Source organism: Peromyscus leucopus, chromosome 10 (genome assembly GCF_004664715.2).
Source record: "Peromyscus leucopus breed LL Stock chromosome 10, UCI_PerLeu_2.1, whole genome shotgun sequence".
In the NCBI taxonomy this organism is placed as follows: Eukaryota; Metazoa; Chordata; class Mammalia; order Rodentia; family Cricetidae; genus Peromyscus; species Peromyscus leucopus.
The window spans coordinates 60,389,750-60,415,374 of NC_051071.1; the positions used below are offsets into that span (position 1 = coordinate 60,389,750).

The window sequence follows — 25,625 nt, forward strand, 5'->3', positions numbered from 1 at the left end:
CTCCGGGAACGCAGCCCGAAAGGCAGAGTGGTTTGAAAGGCGGGGAGGTGTTGGTGCCCTGTGGAGGTCCTGAGTGGATGAAAAAAGGAATAAAAGGAGGACATGACTGCTCCAAGGTGTGGAGGAGGAGAAGGCTTATTGTAGATAAGAAGGAGAGTGTAGCTGGGGCATCTCTGTGGCCATGACCAGCCTACTGAACTGGGCGGTGACAGGAGAGGAAGGAAGAGAGAGGGAGAGAGGGGGACCAGAGCAGCCAAGAGGGCAAGAGGCCAAAAGAGGGAAGTTTTAGAGGAAAGAGCAGCTGAGGGGAGGACAGCCCAGCCCAGCCCAGCCTCTGGGCTGGAGAAGTCTAGGGTAGGGGTGGGGTATGACAGCCAGGAGCACCTGAGGGATGCTGGGAGAGCCTGGTGACCAGTGTCAGCTTTGATTTGTTAATAGGCACCTCAGTTTGCCTTTTGTCCCGTGTTTGAGACCAAACCCTGAGGGTTCCTGAGTGGGAAAGTTGACACCTGGTTCTTAAAGTTATGCTCTAGAGCCATGGTCCTCATGGTTTAAATAGCATTATGATTTCCCTACTGCAACCTCGTGTGGTCTCAGTGTTTGCCCATCTGACCTGACCGGCACCCAGGCCATGATGGAACTGAGCAGGGGACCACACCCTGAGAATCACTTCTCTAAGCTATTTATGATTCTAAAGTTCAGGAGCATGCATTTGATCTACAGCTACAAAATTTGTGGCAAAAATTATTGAAAGGTATTGTAAAATATAAAAATTACTACAGTTCTGCGGTAGTGGATTCAGGTTGCTGCGACAGAGCACCCGCTAGACTTACAGTCATGTCTGGGGAGGGCCTGCTCTCCCTGGTGGCCTTTTCTGTGTTCAGGAGAGGAGGCACCCACAGGATTCTTCCATAAGTCTCAATTCTCAGTCATCAGGGGTTCACCCCTGTGACCCCATCAATCCTAAAGACCCCAGCTCTCCATCCCAGTGCTTTGAGAATTGGATGTCAGCATAGGAATTTTGGAGGGTCACGTTCAGGCCACAGCTTGTTGAAGAAACTTGAATGGCACCAAAGTGAATGGAGTGAAACTTGTTGGCTTTGGATCTCCCAATCTACCATTTTCCCTAGTACTCTGTTTAATGTTGCCTTTTTCCCCAGATGTTTTCGTGCATGTATATATGATTGTGTTTTCAGAAACATCCACGGTATTTAATTTTCATTGAATGGTAGATTGTTGACATGTAGCGCCCCCCCCCCCATATCTTCTTCCCAGACTGATTCAGGGTCAGTTGAAATTTAAGCATAAGATGGAGTTTGAAGAACTAGTCTGTTGGAATGCACTGACTTTTCAGTACTCACCAGGTCCAGGCTGACGGCACCTGTCGTGTGCTCCACCCCAGCCCGGTGATGGAGGAAGGCTTCCTGCTCTGCTGGGGTGCGGGCATCTCAGAGTAGCTGGCCTCTCTGCTCAGCTTCCTCTCTCTGGGTCCCCAATTAGACCAGGCAGGGAGGAGGAACTGGGGAACAGACAGTGCCAGGTGTGATGAGGAGGTCAGTGGCAAACAGGTCCATTTTCAGTAGCACATTTTAAAAGGATCTGTTCTCTTTTTAAATTGCTGCTTGACTGTCCAGTTCATAGGTTTATCATATGTTCTTCAGCCTGCTGGTGTGCATTGGTATGCTTGAGTTTAACTCTCAGATCTGTTCAGTAATACTGGAATAATATCTCCAGGGTCAAGTTAATAATTAAGGAGGAAAACACAACTCTACTTGAAACTGTTGGTGGCCATGAAGGTTTTTCTTTTTTTAACTTAGCAGTTGGTGATGTAGTTTTAGTTTTTAAAATAGGATTTTGTATTAGTAAGATTCTAAGATTGTCTTAGCTATGGTAACAACACTTCATTTCTGACTTATGAATATTATATAGTTAATTTTGGAGTTTAGATTTAAATGAGTAATTGGTACTATAGTAATTCCTATCTAAATGTTAAACTAAAAAAATGGCACTATGATAAACTAAGTTTCAGTTAAGGAAGGCGATGGAGGGCAGTGTGTTTGGCCCTGGCCGCCTGTCTGCCCTTTGGTCCCCAGCTGTGTTCCCTTGATCCCCAGTGTCTGAGTGCCTGGACAGTGTTGATTGGTGCTCATGGTGTGTGTGTGTACTCGTGTGTGTATGTGTGTGTGCTGAGAGTGTATGCACACTCATGTGCTTAAGTGCGTGTGTGTACGAGCTCACGGAGTATGTATATGTTCATAGGTGTTTGTGTGTATGCTTGTGTGTGTATGCTCATGGTATGTGTGTATATATGGTGTGTGTGTGTATACAGATGTACACTGTGTGGGTACCTTGGAGGGACCAGAGGTTGATATCAAGATGTCTTTACTTGCTTCTCCACCCTATTTTTTAAAACCGGGTGTCTCAATGAACTTCGAGCTCACTGGTTTTGGCTAGACTTGACTGGCCGGCAAGCACCCAGTTCTGCCTGTCTTTGTCTATTCTCCTGGGACCCAGAAGACAGGCACATGCCACCATGCTCCTCTTTTTACATGGGCGTTGGAGATCCAAACCCAGGTCCTCATATTTGTAGGACCAGCACACACTGAACCGTCTCCCTGGACCAGGGCTTGTGAGCCCGTGTGTTAGCACAGTTCCACATCTGGCTGCGGCATCTGTTGTGTTTCCCGCTCGACAGCACACACCGTGGAAGTCAGCCAGTGGACAATGAGTGAGGCTTGGAGAGGTGAGCACACGTGCTCTTTCTTTGACTGTCCTGGCCCGACATAAACACTCCCAACGTGAGCACCATCCATACGCATTATGTGTGGAAGAGCCAGGACCATGCCAGAGGGTGGGGTATCTCATGCACTGCCTTGTGCTTCTGATCTCCCACAAGGGAGGCAGGGAGAGGAGTATGAGGAAAAGCAGCTCTGAAATAATTAACAAAAGAAAAACCGGGGGGGGGGGGGGGGAGTCAGGAAAGCGATTATACATGCCAGAACTGGTGTTATTTAGAGATAAGTAGGAAAATTTTGTTCTTTTAAAAATGATTAGTTTAACAGCTAATTCACTGATGTAGTCAAGAAAATGAAATAAAATCCTAGGTACTGGTGAGATATCTAAGAATGCTGTGTATTTATCAGCTGAAGCTGTGAAATCTCTGACTGAATGATCAGGGCAGCGAGCTTCGTGGAAACACTTGACGGGGCAGAATGAGCTGTGTGCAGTGTTATGAAATGAGACAGTGCCGTGGCCAGCAGGCTCACAGAGTGCACAAGGCAGGCCAAGGTGTGCGTCTAACGTGTGGTTAAGTTTGGACAAGTCAGAAGCAGCCTTTCCCTCCTGTTTGGGGATGAGCAGTAATTGGGCACACGAGTTGCCAGATCTTATGAGAGATTAACTCTAACAGGGACTCTTGCTGAGGCTGGTCAGGTAAGGTGCTCACAGGAAGACAGAAGGGCCTGCTCAGGCATCAGTTCAGGATAGCATGCCAAGTAAACTGTTAGGAAAACAGCAAGGTGAGTAGACGTTCAGGTGACCTCAAGTTGCCTTTAAAACTGGATTTTCTGGGACAATACTAAAATAGGCCTATTGAAAAATGTCAGCAGTGTTTTAAACTGTTTAATATGGGAAGAAAGACTGTATTAATTGACTTAATTGAAAAGCTGAAAAATAATTTGTTCTTTTGAAATAGTAAACCCCCCAAATCAATCTGAACTTTCAAGTAAAAACCTTTATATACAATTGGGTTTTAAAGTTTGTGGTGTGTGTGTGTGTGTGTGTGTGTGTGTGTGTGTGTGTGTAAAGTGTATGTGTGGAGGCCAGAGAACTTTCTGGAATAGGTTTGAAATTTCCTTCCATCTTTTTGTGGATTCTGGGAATCCAGACTCAGGTTACTAGGTTTTCATGACAAATCCCTTAACTGGATGCACCATCTTGCTGGCCCTAAATTTTATTTTCATTGTCTCTTTAATGATTATTTCAGTGCCATACCATTTAGAAGAAACTTGTGTCTCTAGTCTCAGCATTCTGGAGCCTGAGGCAGAAGGATTGAGAGTTCAAGGCCGGCCTGAGCGATATAGTAAGACCCTGTTTTGAAAGCTCCAGGGCTGGGGTGTGCTGTAGAACATTTGCCCGGCTTGTGTGAGCTCCTGAGTCCACGCTGTAAGGAAAGGAAGTACTCTGTGACTGAGTGTGCAAAAGCTGTGGCCTTGAATCCTCGTCACCTAAAATGTCAGGTGGGCTGTAGCTCGTTTCTGAAGCAAGCAGGCTCATAGGAGTTCTCGATTGTGTCATCTACTTCTGATTTCTTTTTCTGTAAAGATAGAGTTAAATTGAGGTGAAATATGTATTTAAGCTTTGGAGGCTAAATTTATTGAGATAAATGGATAAAAATTTGTAGAATACTCATTTAGAATTAAGGATGTATTTTAAGAAGCACTGTATTGCCAGACGAATGGGGAGGTAAGTCAGAAATGATGATACATTATCTAATCATAGGTGTTTCAGGTATATGGAAATGTTCTGATTTTAAGCAGCTGATGTATGCATGTTGTAGGAACACATTTATTCAGTAAATATTTAACTGTCTAAGGAACTCAATACAGTACCTTTTTGCTGTCATAAATTATTAGATAGACAAGTGAACCCATCAGGAAACCACAAACAAAGACGTCCCTTTTTCCTTCCCTGTGTTTTTGTCGTTTTGAGACAGTGTCTGATCTTCAACCCAGATTGGCCTTGAACTCACTTAAGGTAGTCAGTGTTGGTCTTGAACTTGCAGCCTTTCTGCCTTAGCTTCCTGAGTGTCGTGATTACAGGCTGAGATAGTAGGCACTGACCACTCCTGCCTGAGATGCCCTCCTGTGTGTGTGTGTGTGCACTTTAAAAGGTCGTGGTAGGTCCTCTGGGCTGTCATCTACCAGGCCAGAGAAGCAAGAGGAGAAGCCTAGGCGGCCGGAAGCGGGTGTGCTGCTGAACCTGTGATGTGTCGACTCAGGTCTTGTTGGGAAGTTGTTCTTTTAAGTAAACTCGCAAAACATTGCTTTCCCGTAGCCTGGAAAGTTCCCCCTGGGTCTGTGCCCTCCCCATCTGTCCTGAGAAGCAGCCGTGCAGGGGCAGAGTTGTGCTTGCCAGAGAGACGTGTGGAAAATGGCCGGTAACGGCTGCTGTGTGTGCCGATACTCAGAGCAGAAAGATCTAAGAGGAGTCTGTCTCTTCACTAGGAGATACAAATTTTGAATAAAGTAAGGCTTCAAACTTGAGGATATGGAGTAAGGTCTACACACACTGATTCGTGAAACTCACAGAAGGAAGCATTCCTTGGTAAGAAAACTAGTTGATGTAAGGTGTTTGTGTGCTTACCCAAGATGCACTGCTGTTGGTGAGTAGGGTCAGTGAAAGCAGACATTGTGCTGCTGTTTTTAAAGGAACCAGTGGATTGTGTTTTATCGGAGGAGACTTTATTTTCTCATGGGCTGAGGAGATAAGTGCGTTTTCCTGTGTTCTGTAAGTACTGTGGGAGGGAAAGGAAGGCTGCTGCCTGACCAGATGCTCCTGGAAGGAACTGCCCGTCCCTCTTGTGTGTCCGTGTCTAGGGTGGCGGAAACTCGCTTGCAGTGGCAGGCAAGCCCCCAGTTCTGGACACTGTTTCAGGCTCTATGACTAGGTAGTGCCAGCATTTTCCTTCTTCGGGCCTACGGGGCCTCAGTGAGCAAGGATGACATCCTCCTCCTCAGTGCTGATTGTCTGCAGGAGCTGAGGTCACTGCAGAGTTTTAACCTCTGAGTACACTGTGGTGTGCTTGGTGAACAGGACACTTCTCTGTGGGGAAGGTGGATGAGTGTGTGTGTGGGGGGGGGGTAGCAGCACCCCCCTCCCCCCCGGTTCTTTTCCTCTTCTCAGCTGCTGTTGTGAGAGGTCGAGAGAGCTTTGTGTCTCTGAGGACCCTTCCTCTCTTGGACAGTTAGGCTCCAGGCAGGTTGCTGGGTGTCGTCCGCCTAAGCCTGTTGGGTATCAGGTTCTGGGCTGAGGGAGCGAGCAGACTCTGACGCCCAGGGACTGTCCGCTACCAGCTCTGGGCATGAGTTCATCTGGGAGAGCCTAAAAGCATGTCACCTAGGAAATGTAGCAGAATGGTGGAAGCCTGAGTGGCCTGGGATTTGGTCCCAGCTCACCGCTGCTCTCGGCAGCTTGTGACTCTGGCTGCTGGCCACTCTTATCTCTCCTGCCGCCCAGTTAACTGAGGTCTGGCCTCCATCCATCATCCCAGCTCTTTAGCACACGTAGCTTGAGACTTTGTGCCTCACACAGTGGCCTCTGTGTGGCCATGAGCCACTCCCCGCACCCCAGTCACCCCTTCTCTGGCTTCGGGGGCAGCATAGAGGTTGTACCTTCTTTTCTTAGCCCTCTGAATGGCTGTCCACGCTAGGGTTAGGGGCCATGGAGCTTGAGACTGACGGTGACTGAGAGCTGGCTTTGTTGCTGACCACCACCAGTTCCTTACCCTTCAGCTGCACACACCGACACACAGTGTGTGTCATCGAATGTGTGTTGAATGGATGTTCGTTCTTAGGAAAATTGTGGGAGGGCAAAAGAGAGAGAACACCTTTGCCATTCTTCAAGTGACAGAGGAATAAGAGGCCTAAAATAGGTTAGCCGTCGCCCAGACTGCAGTGTTAGCTGGAGAGCCGAGCGTCCATTGAATGCGGATTGACATAGCCTAGCATGCTTCCGGCATGGCTGTCCGTCCACAGCCTTTCCACTAAGGGTTGAGGAAGGAGGGATGGAGGAATGGTGTGTGCTCACTTTAGAGACCTTGGAAAGTCATCAGGTGCCTGAGCTGTGGTAACCCTGGTTGTTAACGTAGAGCATGGCCATTGCCTGTCATGTGCAGGGTCCTGTGAGGACTAAACGGCATGACGGCTGTCACTCATGCCCACACGGGGTGTTTAATACCTTCTGATTATGGTTTAAGGCAGTCTGCGGTGAGGCTGCCCAGAATTGGATCCTGGTTTTCCCGTTTACTTCATTTCTGTCCTTCCTTCTCTGCTGAGTGCCTTTCTTCGTAGTCCTTTTCGTTAGGAGTGAGTTCATGCAAGGGTTAAAATAGGACCTGCAGCACCATACACACACACACACACACACACACACACACACACACACACGCACGCACGCACGCGCGCTGACACAAGCCCTGTGGCAGTCATTTGCAAGTGGCAGAAACAAGGACCAGTTACTGTGAAACTTGTGTTTTGAAGTCAGATTCTCCCCACCCTCCTGGTCCCCACCCCCCAGCAGCATCCCTTGAAGCCTGTGTTAGGACTGGTGTGCCTGTGTTTACTTTAGGCGGCGTTACTGGTTAGTCGGCTTGCCTCGTGAAGTTGTGTATGTGACGGCCAGACAGTTTGTCTCGAAGGAGCGTTGACATGTAAGAAGCAGGACATGTCGGTGATTTCCGTGAGCGTGGCCTCCGCAGGAAAGCTCCCTTCTAGTTCTGTGATTTGGGGTGGTGGGGTGTATTCACTTGAGTAATGGCAAGGTTTATTTCTTGATTTAGGGTTTCCTCAAGGAGGAGCTAAAACTCATTTTCCCTCTGTAATGGAGTTGACTGATACCATCTGACCACCTCCCGGGGTAGGCAGGCCACGGGGTTGGTTATTTAGCAGTGACCCTGGGTGGGAGTCCGTGTGCCGAGCCTTAGTCTTGTGTTGTCTGCCTTTGTCCCTAGGAGGCCTGCGCTCCTGCGGCTCTTCAGACTGCTTTAGCAAAGTGATGCCACCGAGGAAAAAGAGAAGACCCGCCTCTGGAGATGACCTATCTGCCAAGAAAAGCAGGCATGACAGGTAGAGTGCAGAGGCCGCGTGGCCCAGGTCAAGGGCATGCGCCTGCCCACGAGGAGGTGTGCAGGTCTGCCTCATGCCGTGAGGGGCTTGGTTGAGTGGAGGTGCTGGCTGAACTATTCTCCACTCCTCTGGGTGGTGCTTAATTACTTAATCATTTAACAATGCTTATTTTATGTCTTGGCTTGTAGAACTTAAAAAGAAAATAGGCAATGTGAGATTTTAGAAATTAGTTTTATCTTTTTTTTTTTTTTTTTTCCGAGACAGGGTTTCTCTATGTAGCATTGGTGCCCGTCCCGGAACTCACACTGCAGACCAGGCCGGCCTTGAACTCACAGAGATCTGCCTGCTTCTGCCTCCCAAGTGCTGGGGTTAAAGGCGTGACCTTTAGTTTTGTAGTAATCAACTGATCCTCTAAAACTGGGGCGGCATCACTTTTTTCTATTGGGGCCTGGCTGGTAGAGCCTGGGAAAGCCTGTCAGGAGCGGGTGTCTGTCCTTTGGAGAGGGTCTCACTAGCTGTAGCCACAGGACCAGAGTTGAGACAGCTGTCTTGAGTGTCCTTGCCCCTCCAGAGTGTCAGCCAGTCATAATTTCTTCTCATTGTTGCTGAGAATTTAATGAAAATGGAAAAACAAGGCTACTTAAATCACATGTGGACAAGTCACATGTTAATTATGGTGATGCCAGGGACTGTTAAATGTTTTTCTTAGATGTCTTTACTGTTTTGCCTTGACCTTAATAAGTAGCTTTTCCTTTCATCACCTGACAAATTTCCTGTCTTGTCTTTTCTCCTTTTTTCCAATCTTTCCCCGATCCCACTCTGGCTCATTTCATCAGCGGTCTGCCGATCATCTTTGAATGGAGGGACTGAGATGGTTTTTGTTTCTTCCTTGCTGTGGTGCTTCATCTGTTACAACTCAGTTGGAGGAGCAGAGGCAGACAGCAGAAATGAATGTAACACCACAGTTAATGGCTGAGCAGAAAACGTTGTCTAGGGGGAGAGAGGGATTTCCAGGATGACCACCAGCTGTCTTCCGGCCAGTGGTTTTCAGTTTTGTGAAGCCAAGTACCTTGTATCAGAGAACTGGTGAATTCACATACTCATGTAGCATTCTGTGTTGTAAATTTTTTCTTTCATTATAACTTGATATGATACTAATGGACTATGAAAAATCCAGCTTAAAAGCTGGCAGTTCAGATGAAGTTTTTGAGTTTGATTCTTGGCCTTTGAATAACTTGATTTACATACCATGAAGTCGATCGATTTGAAGTATATAACTCAGTTTGGTTTTTGAGCTAACTGAGTTGTATAAGCTGTCACTACGATCCAGTGTCGGAACATTTCTATCATCCCAGCCGGTCACTTCAGCCCCAGGCAGCCGCTCTTTTAGTTTATGCCAACCATGGTTCGCCTTTCCGGCATCTTGTCCAAATGGTCTTCCGTGTCTCACTGCCATAGTTAGCAGGATGTTTTTGAGGCTCATCTGTATGGTAATGTACACCAGTCCTTTGCTTCTCTTAGCTGCCGCACTATTTTTCCATTGTCTGGTCTTGGGCAGGTTTTAGTTCTAGGGGATTTCTACCTTGTGTTGCCTTTCAGGAGAACTACAAGTTTATAGATGAATTAAGGCTAAAATAGGCATGTACGGTCCCTTTCTCTTTGAACCCGTGGCCGGTATCCTTTGCATTTATGTAGGTTATTATGTGGGTTATTATGGGGTTTGTAGGTTCAATAACTTCAAACCGTCCAGCATGATGGTCGAATGATGATAGCTACCAGAATTTCTATCAGAGGTTTACACCAGTCATCAGTCATTGTCTAGGTCACGAGTAAACACTTGTGAATAAATTTACTAAAACAGGGAATGGTCTGTGATCTTTATATTAGTATATAAATAAAGTTATATCCATGAATATTAATACAGCTGGATGGATGCGATGGGTTAAGATATATACACATTTTGTAGCCCGGTCACATTTGAAGCTCCTGCTCCTGCCTGCTCCATGTGGGAAGCTCCCCTCAGGCCTGTCAGGAGATGAGGGTCTCCTGAGTTTCAGGAGGCTGCTCTGCTTCGTCTCCAGCTCAGGCCGCCCAGCAGGCTTACAGTGGAGCACCAGGAGCCAGGGAGCTGTCCTCTTTGAAGAGAATTCTTCCAGCCTTGCACCTGGATTAATTTTGTTCTGGAAGCTTGGACATGAGTTGATGGTTCTATTTATTTATTTATTTACTTACTTACTTACTTACTTATTTTTTGGAGCTGAGGATCGAACCCAGGGCCTCTACCACTGAGCTAACCCCCCAGCCTGGTTCTCTTTATTTGCTTAATGTTTTCTGGCATACCTTACTACTGACAAATTCCTCCATAGCCTGTGCTTAACCCAACCTTCATGACACAGAAATCAGGAAGATTTAATGGAGCAATAGGAGTAATTAGTGTTTTTTAAGGGTCATTATGAATGCCTTATTTCTTGGCATGTTTTACTTGGAATCTTTCTGTAGTGAATTCTAGATAGTGAGACAAGTTTATCAAGTAACTAACATGTTTAGTTGTTACTGATTGTTGATAAGATAGTTTGTATTCCTTAATGTTTAATTCTTTATTAAGATACAGGTGTATTTCAGCACTAGTTATGAAACTGCTTATGCTTGAAAATGTGGGGAATAAAGTTTTAAAATATATTTAAAACATAGGTTGAGTAGATGTCTGGTTTATACCAAAGTGAAAAGTACCTACTACCTGAACTCAGTGTCATAAATAACATGAAACTGCTTTTTCAACTTGTAGCATGTACAGGAAATACGAGTCAACCAGAATTAAGACTGAAGAAGAGGCCTTCTCCAGTAAGCGGTGCCTGGAGTGGTTTTATGAGTACGCAGGTAAGTCATGGCTGCTGTCATGTACAGCTGATCCTTAGGAAAAGAAGAAGCATCTTAGAGGAGACCACAGGACTTTAAAACATGGACTTTTCGCTGGGCGGTGGTGGCGCACGCCTTTAATCCCAGCACTCGGGAGGCAGAGCCAGGTGGATCTCTGTGAGTTCGAGGCCAGCCTGGGCTACCAAGTGAGTCCCAGGAAAGGCGCAAAGCTACACAGAGAAACCCTGTCTCGAAAAACCAAAAAAAAAAAAAAAAAACCCACAAAAAAACAAAAACAAAAAACATGGACTTTTCAAATTGTGTGTGTGTCTCTGTGTGGGGGTGGGGGTGGGGTATAGAGGCAGAGCGGAAGAAAGGGATGTAGTCGGAGCCAATCACTAAATACCCTATTTATAGCCAGCAGCTAAGCCCAAGAATTCACAACACTGGAAGGGAACTGAAAAGATGAAACACACTTGGGACAACCCTTCGGATTGCTGGGAAACCTAGTTAGAATACTGATAGTGGGTAACTACTTGGTTTAAGCTTCAAAGTTAAAATAAGCTTTGCTATTTTGAACTTCATCGTGGTGTAGTGGGATTTCCTTACACTGAGTGTCTCTATTTTGAAAGATCATCTGGCAGAAACGTTTTGCCTCGGTGTTTCAAGTGTCTTAAAATCGAGTTGCCTCTTGGCAGTTCACTGTGACTGGTTGGACAGCATGGTGGCCTTGTGGCCGCTGCCTGGTGCTGAGGCGGGAGAGGAAGGATGTCAGACCAACGCTGCCTGCAGGTTTCTTGACCTTCATCTTCCTCCCCATATTTTAGGCCTTCTCAACTTGACTGTTGAACTTTAGCACAGTCACCTCGACTGTCTCAACGGCCCTCACACCTGTGTTCCTGTCACTGGTCTTGATTTTAGACTGAGTTCCATGTGTCTCTGGTTGTCTTACTTAGAAGCAGCAGCTCATGAATGCTGTGCTCTGACATTATCCCCTCCCTGCCTGTCACTCAAAAGATCTCTGTTGCCTCCAGGATGCCAGCGCGGCTCCATCGTCCCTCTGCTGAAATGCTTTTCTCCCTTTTCCCATCTGATAGGAACTGTTCTTTGTACCTCTTACCGGTATTTACCGACCATGAAGTCCAGTTGGGGGCTCCTGAATTATGTTAAGAGCCTTACGGCTGCCTCCTCACTTCACAGGACTTTGGTCATAACTTGTTTTATCCAACTTTGAGTGTAAGATTTAGGATTTCTCTACCCTTTACTGTAATGAGTCTTGTCTCTCTCACCACAGAGGCTGACCCAGGGGGACCAGACTCCCTCCCTGGGCTTCACAGGAATGCAGTGAGAGAAGAGCATCTTTATTTGGGGCGTGAGTGTGGGGCTGGGGGAGGGTTTGAAAGGATACAATCCGGACCCTTTCAGTTTTCACTCGAGTGTAGATTCCTTGTGAAGTACCTCTGTACTTCTAGTGAATTCTCCTTTTACAGTTCCAGCTGGATTTTGTATGCAGGGCATGGACACTGGTACAGACTCCTGAAGTTATTGGAGCGTATCTGTTTTCAAGTTTCATTAGAACACAAGTGTTGATTAAGCGTGGCGAGTGGTGGATGTATCATGACAGAAGAATCATGAGCCATGGTTACCTTTCTAGAGCTTTATTGAGAGAGAGAGACAGAGAGACAGAGAGACAGAGAGACAAAGACAGGGACAGAGACAGACAGACAGAGACAGACAGACAGAGACAGAGACAGAGAAAAGACAAAGACAGACCACAGGAGGGGGGATATGGAAGGAGAGAGTGTGGAAAAAGAGGGCACGCCCACTTTTTAGGCTGGGATACTGTTGCAGGCTGGTGATGTAATTAAGGACATAATCCTTACAATGAGTCTTTGAAGACATGCTTAATTTGATGTAAAAGTGGTTGACAGTTTCCACGGGCTCAGAAAAGGTCTGAGTGGATGAAGAGGTGTCCTACAATCTTACTACATTATGAGGATCTTTTGATTGACTCACGTTTATTTCTGTGAAAATATGTTCTAAAATTATGGAAATTTAAACAAAATCTAGCACAGTAGCATAGCTATTTTGATATGTGTGTGTGTGTGTGTGCACGCATACACACTTTTCTTTGAAAGCAAATGAGTCTGTTGTTTTGTTTTTTAGAGGGCAAGATGGAATTGCCTTCTTGCTTGCTTTTCCTTGACTGTAGGTGACACTTTGGAAATAAAATTAAAGCCACATTGTTTGGGTTCCTTGGGGTCCCTGATGGGTCCCTGTAGTCCCCCATACTTGCAGAGTTTGTGTGGGTGAGTTTATCTGTGTGTTTATAGTCCCGGAGCCCTCTCCCATTTTTAGCCTTTTCTTCTTGCGTGTTTTATCAGTTGGAAAAGTGGCTTCAGATCGGGAGACCGAGAGCTCCAGTTGGCGCCACGCTCACTTCGACTATCTGAGGCACGTGAACTGGCAGCGCAGGGCAGGCAGAGGTTGGGAGAGGCACCCGGTGGCCTTTGGTGTGGCTGTGGCATGTCTGTAGGAAAAGGCCGGGAGGCGCAGGAGGCTGACCTCAGAGCAGGTGTGCTGGTTTGAGCTGAGGACAGATGCTGACTCCGTCCCTGTCTTCTAACCTGACGGGGAGGCAGGCATGGCGGTAGATTGGTTCAGATGGGTGGATCTCTAGTCCTTTCCAGGACCCCCATTCTCCTGTTGTCCCTCGGCACCCACAGCCCAAGGCCAGCATGGTTTAACACATGCTGAGGTGGGGATCCTCACCTTTCCAAACCGGTGCCGACTCAGTTCCTGAGTCCAGAAGTTCGCTACATAAACCTGGTCTCTGGGTCATCTTCCTGGTGTCTGGTTGTGGGTTTATTCCCATTCTAAATTGGCCAGGATCTGAAAATGGAAATGTTTACCTTCTCATTAGAAGGAAAATGGTTTATTTTACATTAAAAGTCTATTAGGTGCCTTCTCCTTCCTACAGTGAATGTAAAATAAGAAGTGGGGGAGTAACATGAGTTTTGTTTTTGTTTTAAACAGTGCTCCAGTATAGCTCACATATGTAGGTCATGTTATTTCTGTAGGCCATGACTGTAAGCCCTTAGGCTATTTTGAGTTAAATTCTGTAGTATTTGTCTTTTGGTCTGTGAAAGGGGGATTAGAAACCAGAAGAGATGGAAACATAAGACATGGGCATTTATAAAAATGCTAAAGTCTGTTTCTGGAAGATATGTTAAAAACTGCCAAAGAGACCCAAGGACAGCCTCTTTGCTGCAGTGGTGTGTCCTGCTATGGTTCTGAGAACTTCAGTGTTGTGGTCTTGGGGTATCAGGAACAAGTCAGATGTGTTTAGTTAGAGACCCTGTTTTAGGGACAAGGAAGTGGAACATCATTAGCTTTGTGACTTTTCTCACAATCTACCTTTCCCAGTTTCCCTCCAGCATCTGGTAAGGCAGGGCATCACATGGCTCATTGTTTGAAATACAGATGCAATTGATGTTTTAAGTCTTCCCCAAGCTCTACTTCCCTGATCCAGTGGCATATTCTTGGCATAACCTTGCTTGACAAAAGTTACCACGTTAGTCTAGAGATGAACTCATAGACTTACTCTAATATATATCCCAAACCCCTCTCTTAGGATTTCTCTTGCATTGATATACACCATGACAAAAAGCAACTTAGGGAGGAACTTAACACTTTCAGTTTCCATTCCCTCATGGAGGGAAGTCAGGCCAGGCACTCAAGGCAAGAACCTGGAAGCAGGAACTGATGTAGAGCAGTAGACTATAGCTTGCCGAGCTTGCTTTGTTTATAACCTCCAAAACCACCTCTCCGGGGTGGCGCCTCCCACAGTGAGCTAGGAAGTAATACGGAGAGAGACAACTAAAGGGAAGGGCCCTTTGAGGTAGTATGGAACCCTAACAGTCGAAGCTTCCTAAAATATATACATATATGAAGGCGTTCTAGATGAAGTTGCCAAATAATGGGGGATTAAAGCCCCAACTGGCCATCTCTTGTCACCAAATAAAGCTTCCAGTCCAGTGATTAGATTACATCTAATTGAATTGTTGGCCAAAGGGGTCCCATGGAAATCCCCAAACAACCCAGGCTGTTGCAAGACTTGAATTTGCTTTCCACAAACTGACAGCAAGACCCCACTGCTGATGACATCACCTACAGGACTCACTGGACATGGAGAAGTCGAGCTGGTGCCCACATAGAGCCTTCACCCCCATATCCTAGCGTCTTTGGTATAGGAAGGTACTCTGCACGCTACCAAAAGAGAGAGGTAAGCACCACCCCAGCCACACACCCTTTGACATGATGTCCTGCCTAAAAGATAAACTAGGGCAGTGGTGGCAGAAAGCTTGTAAGAGTAACCAGCTGGAATCTGATTGGACTGAAGGCTCACTCCATGAGGAGGAATGCATCCCGAACACTGCTTAGTGTGATCCAGAACTTGAGACGAGATTCCTAGGGTAAAAACAAGTACTGCTGTTGTTTAAAACAAACAAGAACAATAAAGTAACTCCTAATGACATTCTGCTATACTCAAGGATCAATGCCTTGCTCATTCATCATCAGAGAAGCTTCCTCCTGAGGCAGATGGGACTTAGCCAGACAATATGCAGAAAGGGAGAAACCTAGGACATTCAGCCCTAAACAGGAGGTCTCTATCAAATCTTTTGCCTCAGGGCTCAGGGAACCCTGAGGAAGAGGAGGCAGAAAGAGTGTCAGAGCCAGAGGGGATGGAGGACATCAAGGAAACCAGGCCCTCTCAATCAGCAGGATCAAAGCTCATGTAAACTCACAGCCTGAAGTAGCATGCCCAGGTCTGCTCAGTCTGCACCACATCCTCTGAGTATATGTTATGGCTTCCTGTTGAGTGTTTTTATGGGATTCCCAAGTCTGCAAATGAGTGGGTCTCTATTTCATGTGGGTTTTTTTGGGCTCTTTTCCTTCTGTTTGTTTTGTACAGTTCCAATATGTTAATTTTTGTTTAATTATTATTGTTTTTCTTATTTAAGACAATTTTTAAATTTAAATAGATTTTGATCATATTCTTTCCTCCCCAAGTCCTTCCAGATCCCCTCCTCCTCCCTGCCCACCCAACTTTTAAGTTCTTTCTCAAAAAACAAAAACCTAATACAACAATAAAGCCTTCCAAAACCGGAAAGCAAAATAAAACCACTCCCAAAAAGAAACAAAATACCAAACTGTAACCTAATAGAAACATCCAAAAAACCCACAAAACGCAAAAAACTGTGGAATCCATTATATGTTGGTCAGTCGCTCCTGAACATGAGGCCTTTCCTGGAGTGGTTTGATACACCCAGTGTCACTCTATTGAAGAAAACTGATTTTTCCCTCGCACCGAAGGTACTATGACAGTTCAGTTGTTAATCTTTACCCTAGTGGCTACATTTTTACTCATTCATTAAAGAAGATGTCCTATAGACTTGCCCATGGGACTTTTTTTTTTTTCTCGGTTAAGATTCCTTCTTCCCAAATAACCCTAGCTTTGGTCAAGTTGACATAAGGATTAGCCAGCACACTCCTAGTGAGCACACAATCTGCTCACAATTAGATTGAAAACAATATTAAATGTCAGAGTGATGAATAGATTTTAAATAATATTTATTAAGAAGCTGCATTTTACTATATTTAGAATATATATATATATATATATATATATATATATATATATACACACACACACACACACACACACACACACTTTTGAGAGCAGAGAGTTATAAACTATATGGTGGAATCGTATTCTTTTATAATACACAGACAAGTGTAACTAATGCAATGACAATGTATGCAAAGAGTGTGTAGAGTGGGGGTCATTTACATCATCACTGCAAACTTTTGGGGGGGGATTTTATTATGTTGACTCTGTTCTGGAACTTGCTGTCTATCCCAAGGTGACCTTGAACTCACATAGATCCACCTGCCTTTGTCTCCCCAGTACCCCAGCATGTGCTACCACACCTGGCTGCTTGTTAATGGATTTCTGTAGCGTTCATTTCTAGTGTGTCTAGCAGGTTTTGTAATGAATGTGGATGGTAGTGTCAGATTGGAGGCACCAGCGGACCAGAGCAAGCTTGGAAACACACACAGTTCAGTGGTTGGCTTTGGTAAAAGTTTTTAAACATCAGGTAGAATAGGAAGTAGAGAAGAATTCAGACAGGACAATTAGCAAGAGCGTCTGTAAACACCAGAAAGGCATCTGTTCCTCAGGGAAAACCTTGTAGCAAAAGGGGGATAAAGGGTGTTTGCTTAGGCTCTCCTCAGTCCCCCAGCCCTTGTGTCTGTCAGCAAGAATAGAGTCAGAGTCACGAGGATGAAAACCGGGTTAACGGTGAAGGGAGAAAAAGCTTCATGATCGTCCTGCCTTGTATATTTGCACTTTCGTAGTAAAACGCCTAGGGGCATGGCCTAACTGGAAAGGAGAGGGAAACACAGCTTCCAGGTTTTTGAGTTTGTATCTTTCATACCTGAATATTTTATCATGGAAATGCATTAATGTGCACACAGGTGGACATGTGCACTCAAGCCTGAGCTGCCGGTCTATCGGCATCAACTCCTAAATGTCTTCCCACTTGAGTTCAAGTGACAGAAGCTGGCTCATTCTCACTCCTCTTATTTGCCATTGCTTGGTTACTAAGCAGTGCTTTTATATAAGAAAAGGAAGTGAATATAAATATTGGAAAGGCAAGGCAAGTGATTATTCATCAAAGGTGAAATGGTGGTACATTATGGTATTCCTGGATGCCCGAAGAGAATTTCCTGAACAAAGGTAGAAATGTGATGTCAGTATGTATATATTCTATACATAGACAGGAAACTGTGGTTTGAATGTAAAATAAATGAATAAATTTAATTTATAAAGAATGAAAAAAGATCCCAGAGAGAGATGGCAGTTTACTATGGAGAACAGAGCATCTGTTATTGTCTTAAAAAACACAGAACATTTGTGAATAAGAGATGGCAGCGCAGAGTCAATGGGACCGCGTGGAGTCGAGACGGCCGTGGTTAATGTGGCCTGCGGGGGGGGGGGGGGGCAGGTTGTTCCGTTTCACTCTCGATGGTTGAATGAGTTATCCAGGGAAGAAAGGGAGTGAAAGGGAGGACAGGCTGGGACACTGAGTGCATCATGGCCTCTGGCACAGGTAGTGCTTAGTGAAATCACGTACGGATCAGTAGGTGTTTCTGGAGCCTAATTTCATCCATCTATTCATTTTGGCTTTTGAGAAAAGGTCTCACGGAACCCATGCTGGCCTCATCTTGTTTGGAGAACTGACCTTGGGCTCCTGATCTTCCTGAGTGCTGGGATTACTGACTTGGACCATCATGTTGCCCTAATACATGGGACCTTGTGTGTGTGTGTGTGTGTGTGTGTGTGTGTGTGTGTTGGTTGGTTGTGTGTATGCACCCATGTGCATGCATGTTAATTACAAGGAATTGAATCCAGGGCCTTGTTCATGCTAGGCAGATATTCTGCCATTAAGTTGTATCCCCAGGCACCCTTACATTTATTCAGCAGTAGTTAGTGTTTGATGCATTTCTGAGACGCGTCCTTTGCAGTTGGAAGAGACAGGGCTGAAAAATAAGTGTGTGGGGACTGCTAACTCATAGAGAACCTTAGCTGAAGTGCCTGAGACTCAACTCCAGGAAAGGAAGAGCCACTGGAGAATTCTAAGCCAGCACCGGATTTGTACTTGGGGAGGGTCTCTTAGTGGCTGTGTGCAGGCTGGGTCGGGGCTCTCAGTGAACCAGGGCTGTACAGGAGGGATGCCCTTAAGGAACACTGAGAAGGTAGGCTAGTCAGGGGGAAGGGAGGGTGACTCCCAGGCTTGTTTCTAGGTGTGTAGGCCAAGTGTCTCTGAGGTGTTGCTGGAGAGGAAAATGCAGCAGCAGTGAACTTGGGGGAGAAGACTCACCTAGTTACAGCTGTGGAGCCGGCGTGCGTGCGTGCGTGGTCATGTGGGTGCTGCTCATGGTCAGGACGAGAGGTGGGGGGGAGTAGTTGAAAGTTTTCAGTGGTTGGAAATTTTGGATGAGCATCTACAGCAGTGGGTCTCAACTCCCTAATGCTGTGACCCTTTAGACAGTTCCTCATGTGGTGGTCACCCCCAACCATACATAACATGATTTCATCGCCTCTTCATAGCTGTAATTTTGCTACTGTTAGGGATCATAATGTAAACTATTTTTGGAGATAGAGGTTTGACAAAGGGTCGCGACCCACATGTTGAGAACCGCTGGTCTAAAGACTAGCCGTTGAGGTTGACCTCCACACATCCATTTTAACGAGCAAAAGAACCCACAGAAAAGCCAAAAGAGGAGAAAAAGGAGGAAAACCAGATGCGAAGTTATTTCTGGAAGCCATGGGAGGAGAGTTTCTTGAAAAGAACAGCTTCAAACTGCCAGAGAGCAAATAAAACAACGATGGAAAGTGTCCATTAGATTGGACAGTTAGGGAGGTGACTTTGGCAAGAATTTCAGTAGGAAAGAGCAGATTTCAGTAGTTAAGACCCAAACATGAGCTGAAGTGGAGGCCTGGGCAGTCCCCAGGAAGAAACAGAACTAGCTGTGGGGGTTGGGGAGGTGGTAGAGTGTTGTTCTAACTTCAGCACATAATCTACTGCTAACTCAGCCCTCAACTGAGACTCCGCACTTATGGGCCTGCTTCTCTAGCAGCGTCCTGGCTGCTCAAGCAGCAGTTTGGCAAGCATTCTGTCCCCGAAGGCACTGGCCCTGTCGCTGCCGCTAAAGGGAGCCTTAACTAAATCTCTCTCATTATAAGACTTGAGATTCAAAGGCTGGGGTGAAAACCTGTGAGCTCATAGAGGCTGAGTAGCAACTAGCTGGCCACCCTCTCTCCTTGCTGGTGTCCATGGAAGACCTGTGCTTTCACCTCACCAAACCACAAAAGGCTGGGCCACTCCCAACCCTCCCTCCTACTTCCCATGTCTGTCTATCTCTCCTGGGTGCCCTCTGGTGCCCTATGATTTCGTTCTGTCAACTAGTTGCTAATGCAGCTTCCTCACCCAAGATTAATGTTATATAATTAACACAAATGCAAACTCGGGGTTCACAGTATGATCGAATGTCCCCCAACAATATATATCAAGGACAAAGTCTGGCTGGAGAGATGGACTGAGTTTCTAGGGGACCAAGTTTGGTTCTTAGCATCCATTTGTGCTACTCACAACTACCTGTAACTCCAGCTCAAAGGGATCCTATGCCCTCTTTGGGCCTCTGAGTGCACACACACAAACACACACACACACACACACACACACACACACACACGAAAAAAAAATCATCAAAAGAGAACAAAAGGACAGATGTTCCATGATCCATGCTGGGTGTTGGTTCCAGGACTGGAGGGGACCAATTTCCATAGTACTCAAGCCTCTAATGTCAAATGAGCTAGTACTTGGGTCATACTACCTGTGAAAGTCTCCTACCTACTCTAAGTCATTTCTAGATCTTATTTATAATACTAAATATACAATATACTATATACACTGTGTCAATAGATATTATATCCTACTTAATGGCAAGGAAAAAATCAATATGAATATAGTATAGACATAATTTTTTCAAATACTTCTGAATTGGTTGAATTTAGAGATGGAGGACTATATTTGGTTGTTTTTTTCTATGTAAAGAAATTTATGTTATTTTTCCTATTTTATAGAGATTGGTATGTGATTCTTTGTGGAGAACCTAAAATTTTTTACTTGTGTTTATTATAGGTATCATTACCAAACAAGAACGTAGAGCTAGCCTTGTCCTCAGGTAGAGCTGACCGCCTTATCCAAAGGTTGAAGGCTACAGTGATGATTCAAATGAAAGTACAAAATAGAATCCTTAAGGACTAACTAATCCTTACGGGTTTCACCGAATGTTTTCCAATTTGTACTTGATTTCTTCCTGAAGGAGTTAGCTACGGCCTTTGAGTCTTATCAGCTGTATTTGATACTGTGCCAGATTTATTCACGTGACACTGCATTTCACTACAGGAACTGACGATGTGGTGGGTCCTGAGGGCATGGAGAAATTCTGTGAAGACATTGGTGTTGAACCAGAAAATGTAAGTCTGCCTTCCTGGACGTGTGAAGTGGTGACATGCTCCCTCTTTCTTGCCTTTGCCTTTTTCCTAGTAAGGCAATAATAAAAGAAGGAGTTGTGTGTTGGCTTGTCTACAGCTAAGAAAGACATTCTGATTGTTTCTAAATGATTTTTCTTTTTGTTTTTGTTTGTTTGATTGTTTTTTGTTTGAAGATAGGGTTTCTCTGTGTAGCCCTGGCTGTCCTGGAACTTGTACTTTAAGGCTAGGCTGGCCTCAAACTCAGAGATCCACTTGTCTCTGCCTCCTGAGTGCTGGGATTAAAGGTGTGTACTGTAGTTAGATTTTTTTTTTTTTTTTGGACCGCCAGCTCTCAACAACACGGAGACTTCTTATTAATTATGAAAGCTTGGCTTTTAGCTTATGTTTGTCTCTACTAACTCTTAAAACTTAACCCATTTATATTAATCTCCATTCTGCCACGTGGCATTACCTCTTTTCCATCTCGCACCTCTTGTTTTCTCTCCATGTCTGGCTGGCGACTCGGCCTTTCTTTGTCCCAGAGTCCTCTCTGTCCCTGGAGGTCCCACTTCACCTCTCCCTGCCTAGCTATTGGCCCTTCAGCTCTTTATTAACCCAGTCCCAGTGACACATCTTCACACAGTGTACAAATACCGCCCAGCAGTGCACCGCCACCGCCCAGCCCGAAGTTTCCCCTTTTAAGTGTTGTGTAATTGTGGTCATTTGCTGGTTGGGTTCCTTGTATCTAAAGGTACATTAAGTGCTTAATCTCTCTGTTTAAGAAGGATGTGGGCACACATGTCCCCAGTGGCAGATGAACAGTGGGTACCAGTCCCTGTGTGCTGTGTCCCTTTACCCCCTCAGTAGATATTTCAACTTAATAAAGAGTTCCAGATTTTAAATAATTATTCATAAAGGTTTGAGTAGGTGGTAATTACCATAAATTTCCCCCAGGTCTTTCACTTCTAATTGAACTTAGTTCAGAAACTGACTGATTTTTAGTGTAAAAGTGCTAAATATTTCCCTTAGAATTTGGGGTTTTTTTTAATATGCTTAATTATTTTTGCCTTGTTCTTTACGTCATGACAGTGTTAAATATTCTTTCTTGTTCTCACATAATACATCGCACTAAAATGAAACGTTACGTTCACACATGTGCCTTGGATCATAAATGATGCAGCTTAGTTTCACAGTAGCTGCCAGCACAACCAAGGTGGCAGACCCATGAGTCTGTGGTCTGGAAGAGGTCTCGAGGGGCCCTCTCCTTGGTTTAGACTTGAGACATCTGCAGCCCATGGTGTGTGCTGCGCTTTTAATGAAAACTAGGAATTGAGATCTTCCACCTTTGGTCTTAGTTTCCCTTTTATGTCTTTGCCTTTCCTGTGCCTCCCCGGCTGCTCTCTCCCCACCGTCCGCCCAAGGAAAGAGTTCAGTGCTCTAAAGCACCTCTGGAATGCGGTCCATTATGGGGGTTTGGTCTTGTAATTTTTAAAAAATGTTTTAAGGTGTTTTAGGTCCAATATTTTGATAGATTATTCACCTTGGTGTAAAAGTTCAGGGACTAGCAGGTCATGAGTAATTCACCTGGTGGCGTCCGTGGGCACAGGGGAAATGGTGTCACGGGCTTTCCGGAGGCGTGAGGGACAGGCCGTAGGTGAGGTGAGGGTGGGAGACCAGGGTTAAGCTGCGGGAGTTGAGGGATGGGGCTGGACATGGAACCTGAGGCAGAAACCTGCCTGTCTGTGATTCAGACTGGCCAAGGAAGGTGCTCCAGGTTCCTCGCCTGTTGTCGTTGCAGCTCTTGTCATCCTTGCTGGCATTTAGGAACCCTTGAGAACTCTGTTTCTGTAGGAATAGAGACAGTCTTGATACGTGAAATGATGGTGCAGACTAAAAGACTAAATTCAGAATTGGGTTGTCTCCAAGCACGTGCACCGTGCTTCGGTTCTGAGACGGCGGCGGCAGAGTGGAAGTGGGGGTGTTTTACATCCCTAAGGAGGAAGACGTGTTGTTTGATAACCCCCCACGGCTGTCAGTCAGTCAGATGCAGCCCACAAAGCAAGCGCTGAGGCCAGTGTTGGTAAAGCCTGTTTGCTTCCCCCAGCCAACACGGTAAAGGTCTTTCAACTCTGCCTCCGAATAGTCATAGCGAGGAAATTTTATCAGGCCTGCCAAGTTCAAGTCTCCCTTCATTTACTAAGAGGGAGGGGGTCCCTAAAAACACATAGCTTTCTTACTGGTTTACACCAAGGACGTCCACCAGGTTGCTTCCCCTGTGAGTGTCCCCTGGGGCTGCTCAGCTAAACCTGTGTATGTGTGTGAGTGTGTTCATGTGTGTGAGTGTGTTCATGTGTGTGAGTGTGTTTGTGAGTTCATGTTCCTTCACCCTCGTCTGTTTATTAAACATGTTTTTATGTAGAACATTAAAAACAAATTATCACGTCATTTCCCCTTCCCTTTCCTTCCTCCAAACCCATCTATCTATATACCCCTCCTTGCTCTTTCAAATTCATGGCCTTTTTTCCCCCATTAATTGTTGTTACGTGTGTGTGTGTGTGTGTGTGTGTGTGTGTGTGTGTGTGTGAGAGAGAGAGAGAGAGAGAGAGAGACTCTTCCACAGGGAAGACTCTTTCTCCCTCTCTTGAGGTCCTTAATGGTATTCCTTAGTTGCCTGACGTTCTTTGTATAGGGTTGAGGCCTCCTGGGCTTTCCCTGTCCATGTTAGCGTGTCCACTGGTGCCGTCTGTGTTCTGCTCATTCCCTGTCCGTGTTAGCGTGTCCACTGGTGCCATCTCTGTTCTGTTCATTCCCTGTCCCTGTTAGCGTGTCCACTGGTGCCGTCTGTGTTCTCATTCCCTGTCCGTGTTAGCGTGTCCACTGGTGCCATCTCTGTTCTGTTCATTCCCTGTCCATGTTAGCGTGTCCACTGGTGCCGTCTGTGTTCTGCTCATGTTTAGTTTGTAATGTGGGCTAAATGGAAACCTAGCTTGATAATATGCATAGTTACATAAGAATGTGGATTTGTTCACCTGAAGAAATTGATATTAACGTGTCAGAATTGCAGGACACCTGCGCTGAGGAGAAAATCTGCTGTGGGTAATCTGAAGAACAGAGTGCCCTTTGGGGGGAAGTTTTTTTACTAGCCTTATAATCTGTAAATCACTTTTTAAAAAAACTGCTATTTAACAATCATGTTTTGTTCTCCTTAAATCTAAAAACCCCACTGATTTTTTTAATTTAATATTTTAAAATAAAAACAATTTTATCACTAGTTTTTTATTATATTGTCTGACATTTTGTGGGTGTTTGTCAAACCCAGACTAACTCGGTTTTAAAGCCACCCTTCATGCTTTGGTGCCTGGACCACCGTGAGCGAAGCTCTTGCAGGATGTTGGAGTGGTTAGTGGCTGAGGTCTGCTTTGTCACTGTATCTCTGTATTTCCACAGGTAGTCATGCTTGTCCTCGCTTGGAAATTGGATGCACAAAACATGGGCTATTTTACTCTGCAGGAATGGCTGAAAGGAATGACCTCTCTACAGTAAGTCCTGGGGCCGCAAGGGTCACGGGTGGTTAGAGGGTTCAGAAGATGGGTAGGATAAAGGAGGGGTTCTCCTGATCTCCTCTAGTGGTCATCTCGTCCCTGGGGACTCAGGACGTGGTAGAGTTGAAGAGAAGAGAAGCCTGGTAGTGTGACAAGCCTCCCTTTGGCTAGAGATGGAAGTCACAACCCATCCTGAGGACGATGATGGGCGTGTTTTAGTGACTGGAGTGTTTGTACATTGGGTGTGTGGTGAAGAGAGCATTAGTATTTTCCTGGAGTAGCTCTGGGAAGAAATAGTTCTCCCCTCCCCATGCATGTGAACCACATATGTAAGGTGAGATTTTATTAAAAAATCGACAATTTCAATCTATTTTATTTAATCACAGATACCCAAAATGTTATTATTCCAGCATACTTTTAAAAATTAAGCTATTTTCTTTCTCTTAAAATTTTTTAAATTTACTGTATATTTTACATTTTCAGTCCATCAGGTCAGTTTTATTAACTGTGTTGGACCCCTTAGTCCAGATTAAGAAAAAAATAATCAATAGCTTTATGTATTTGCTTTGTGTGTGTGCGTGCGTGTGCGTGTGCATGTGTATGTGTGTTTGCGTGTGCATGTGTGTGCAGGTGCACACTTGCTTAGAGTTTCATTCAAAAAGACAAATTATTCCACTAAAAAGGAAGGAGAAAGTTGGGGAGGGAACAAGAAGTCAGACGCTTTCAAGATGAAGCACTAGTTGGCTTTGGTCTAAGAACCAGGAGTGTCTATCTTTCCTTTTCCCCTTAGCTGGGAAGAATAGACTTCACCTTTCTGGGTTAAATTGTGATTGAAGTGGTCTGGTGCTTTCGTTGAAACTGTGGCGGAGGTTTAGTTTCCACTGTCGCTGTCCCTGCCGATACCGACCTGTCCTCCACCCCGTGCCGTGATGGCTCGTGCCCTCTCCCTGCTCTTCTCCCATCTGAACATGTCTGGCTTTATTCTGAACACGGCACAGATGGGGAAACTGAGGAGAACGGCATGCCACCTGAGAAAGGAGAGCTAGGAAGAGACGCCATGCCCTTGGGTTCTTAACTCACGTTCTTCCCTAGAGCATCGTCTGTGGTAGGCGGAGGACTGTGAGGCCAAAGTTGCCATCCTTTACAAACACACATTCCTTGTCTGTGCGCACTACAGTTTTGGGGGGGTGGCCCCGAACCGCTGTGTGATGGTGTCTGTTGTGGAGAGCATGGCCTTAGGCGGCTGAAGCCTGCTGACTCATCATTTTCTCTGGCTTC

General features: G+C 45.4%; 1 protein-coding gene across 9 annotated transcripts in view; it reads left to right on the forward strand.

Annotated features, from left to right (window-relative positions):
- Dcun1d4 (defective in cullin neddylation 1 domain containing 4) overlaps positions 1 to 25,625 on the forward strand; it is an 85,369-nt gene that overhangs the window by 36,393 nt on the left and 23,351 nt on the right. For 8 of the 9 annotated variants that reach the window (XR_005092338.1, XM_037209097.1, XM_037209098.1 and 5 more), the window contains 4 exons: positions 7,730 to 7,844; positions 10,630 to 10,721; positions 20,738 to 20,808; positions 24,253 to 24,344. Coding sequence is in view for 8 of the 9 variants with exons in the window: in XM_037209097.1 (XP_037064992.1) it covers positions 7,730 to 7,844; positions 10,630 to 10,721; positions 20,738 to 20,808; positions 24,253 to 24,344 (370 nt within the window). In the remaining variant the exon portion in view is untranslated. Of the gene's footprint in view, positions 1 to 7,295; positions 7,430 to 7,729; positions 7,845 to 10,629; positions 10,722 to 20,737; positions 20,809 to 24,252; positions 24,345 to 25,625 lie in introns of those variants that run through there. The other variant, XM_028859984.2, reaches the window with a different exon arrangement.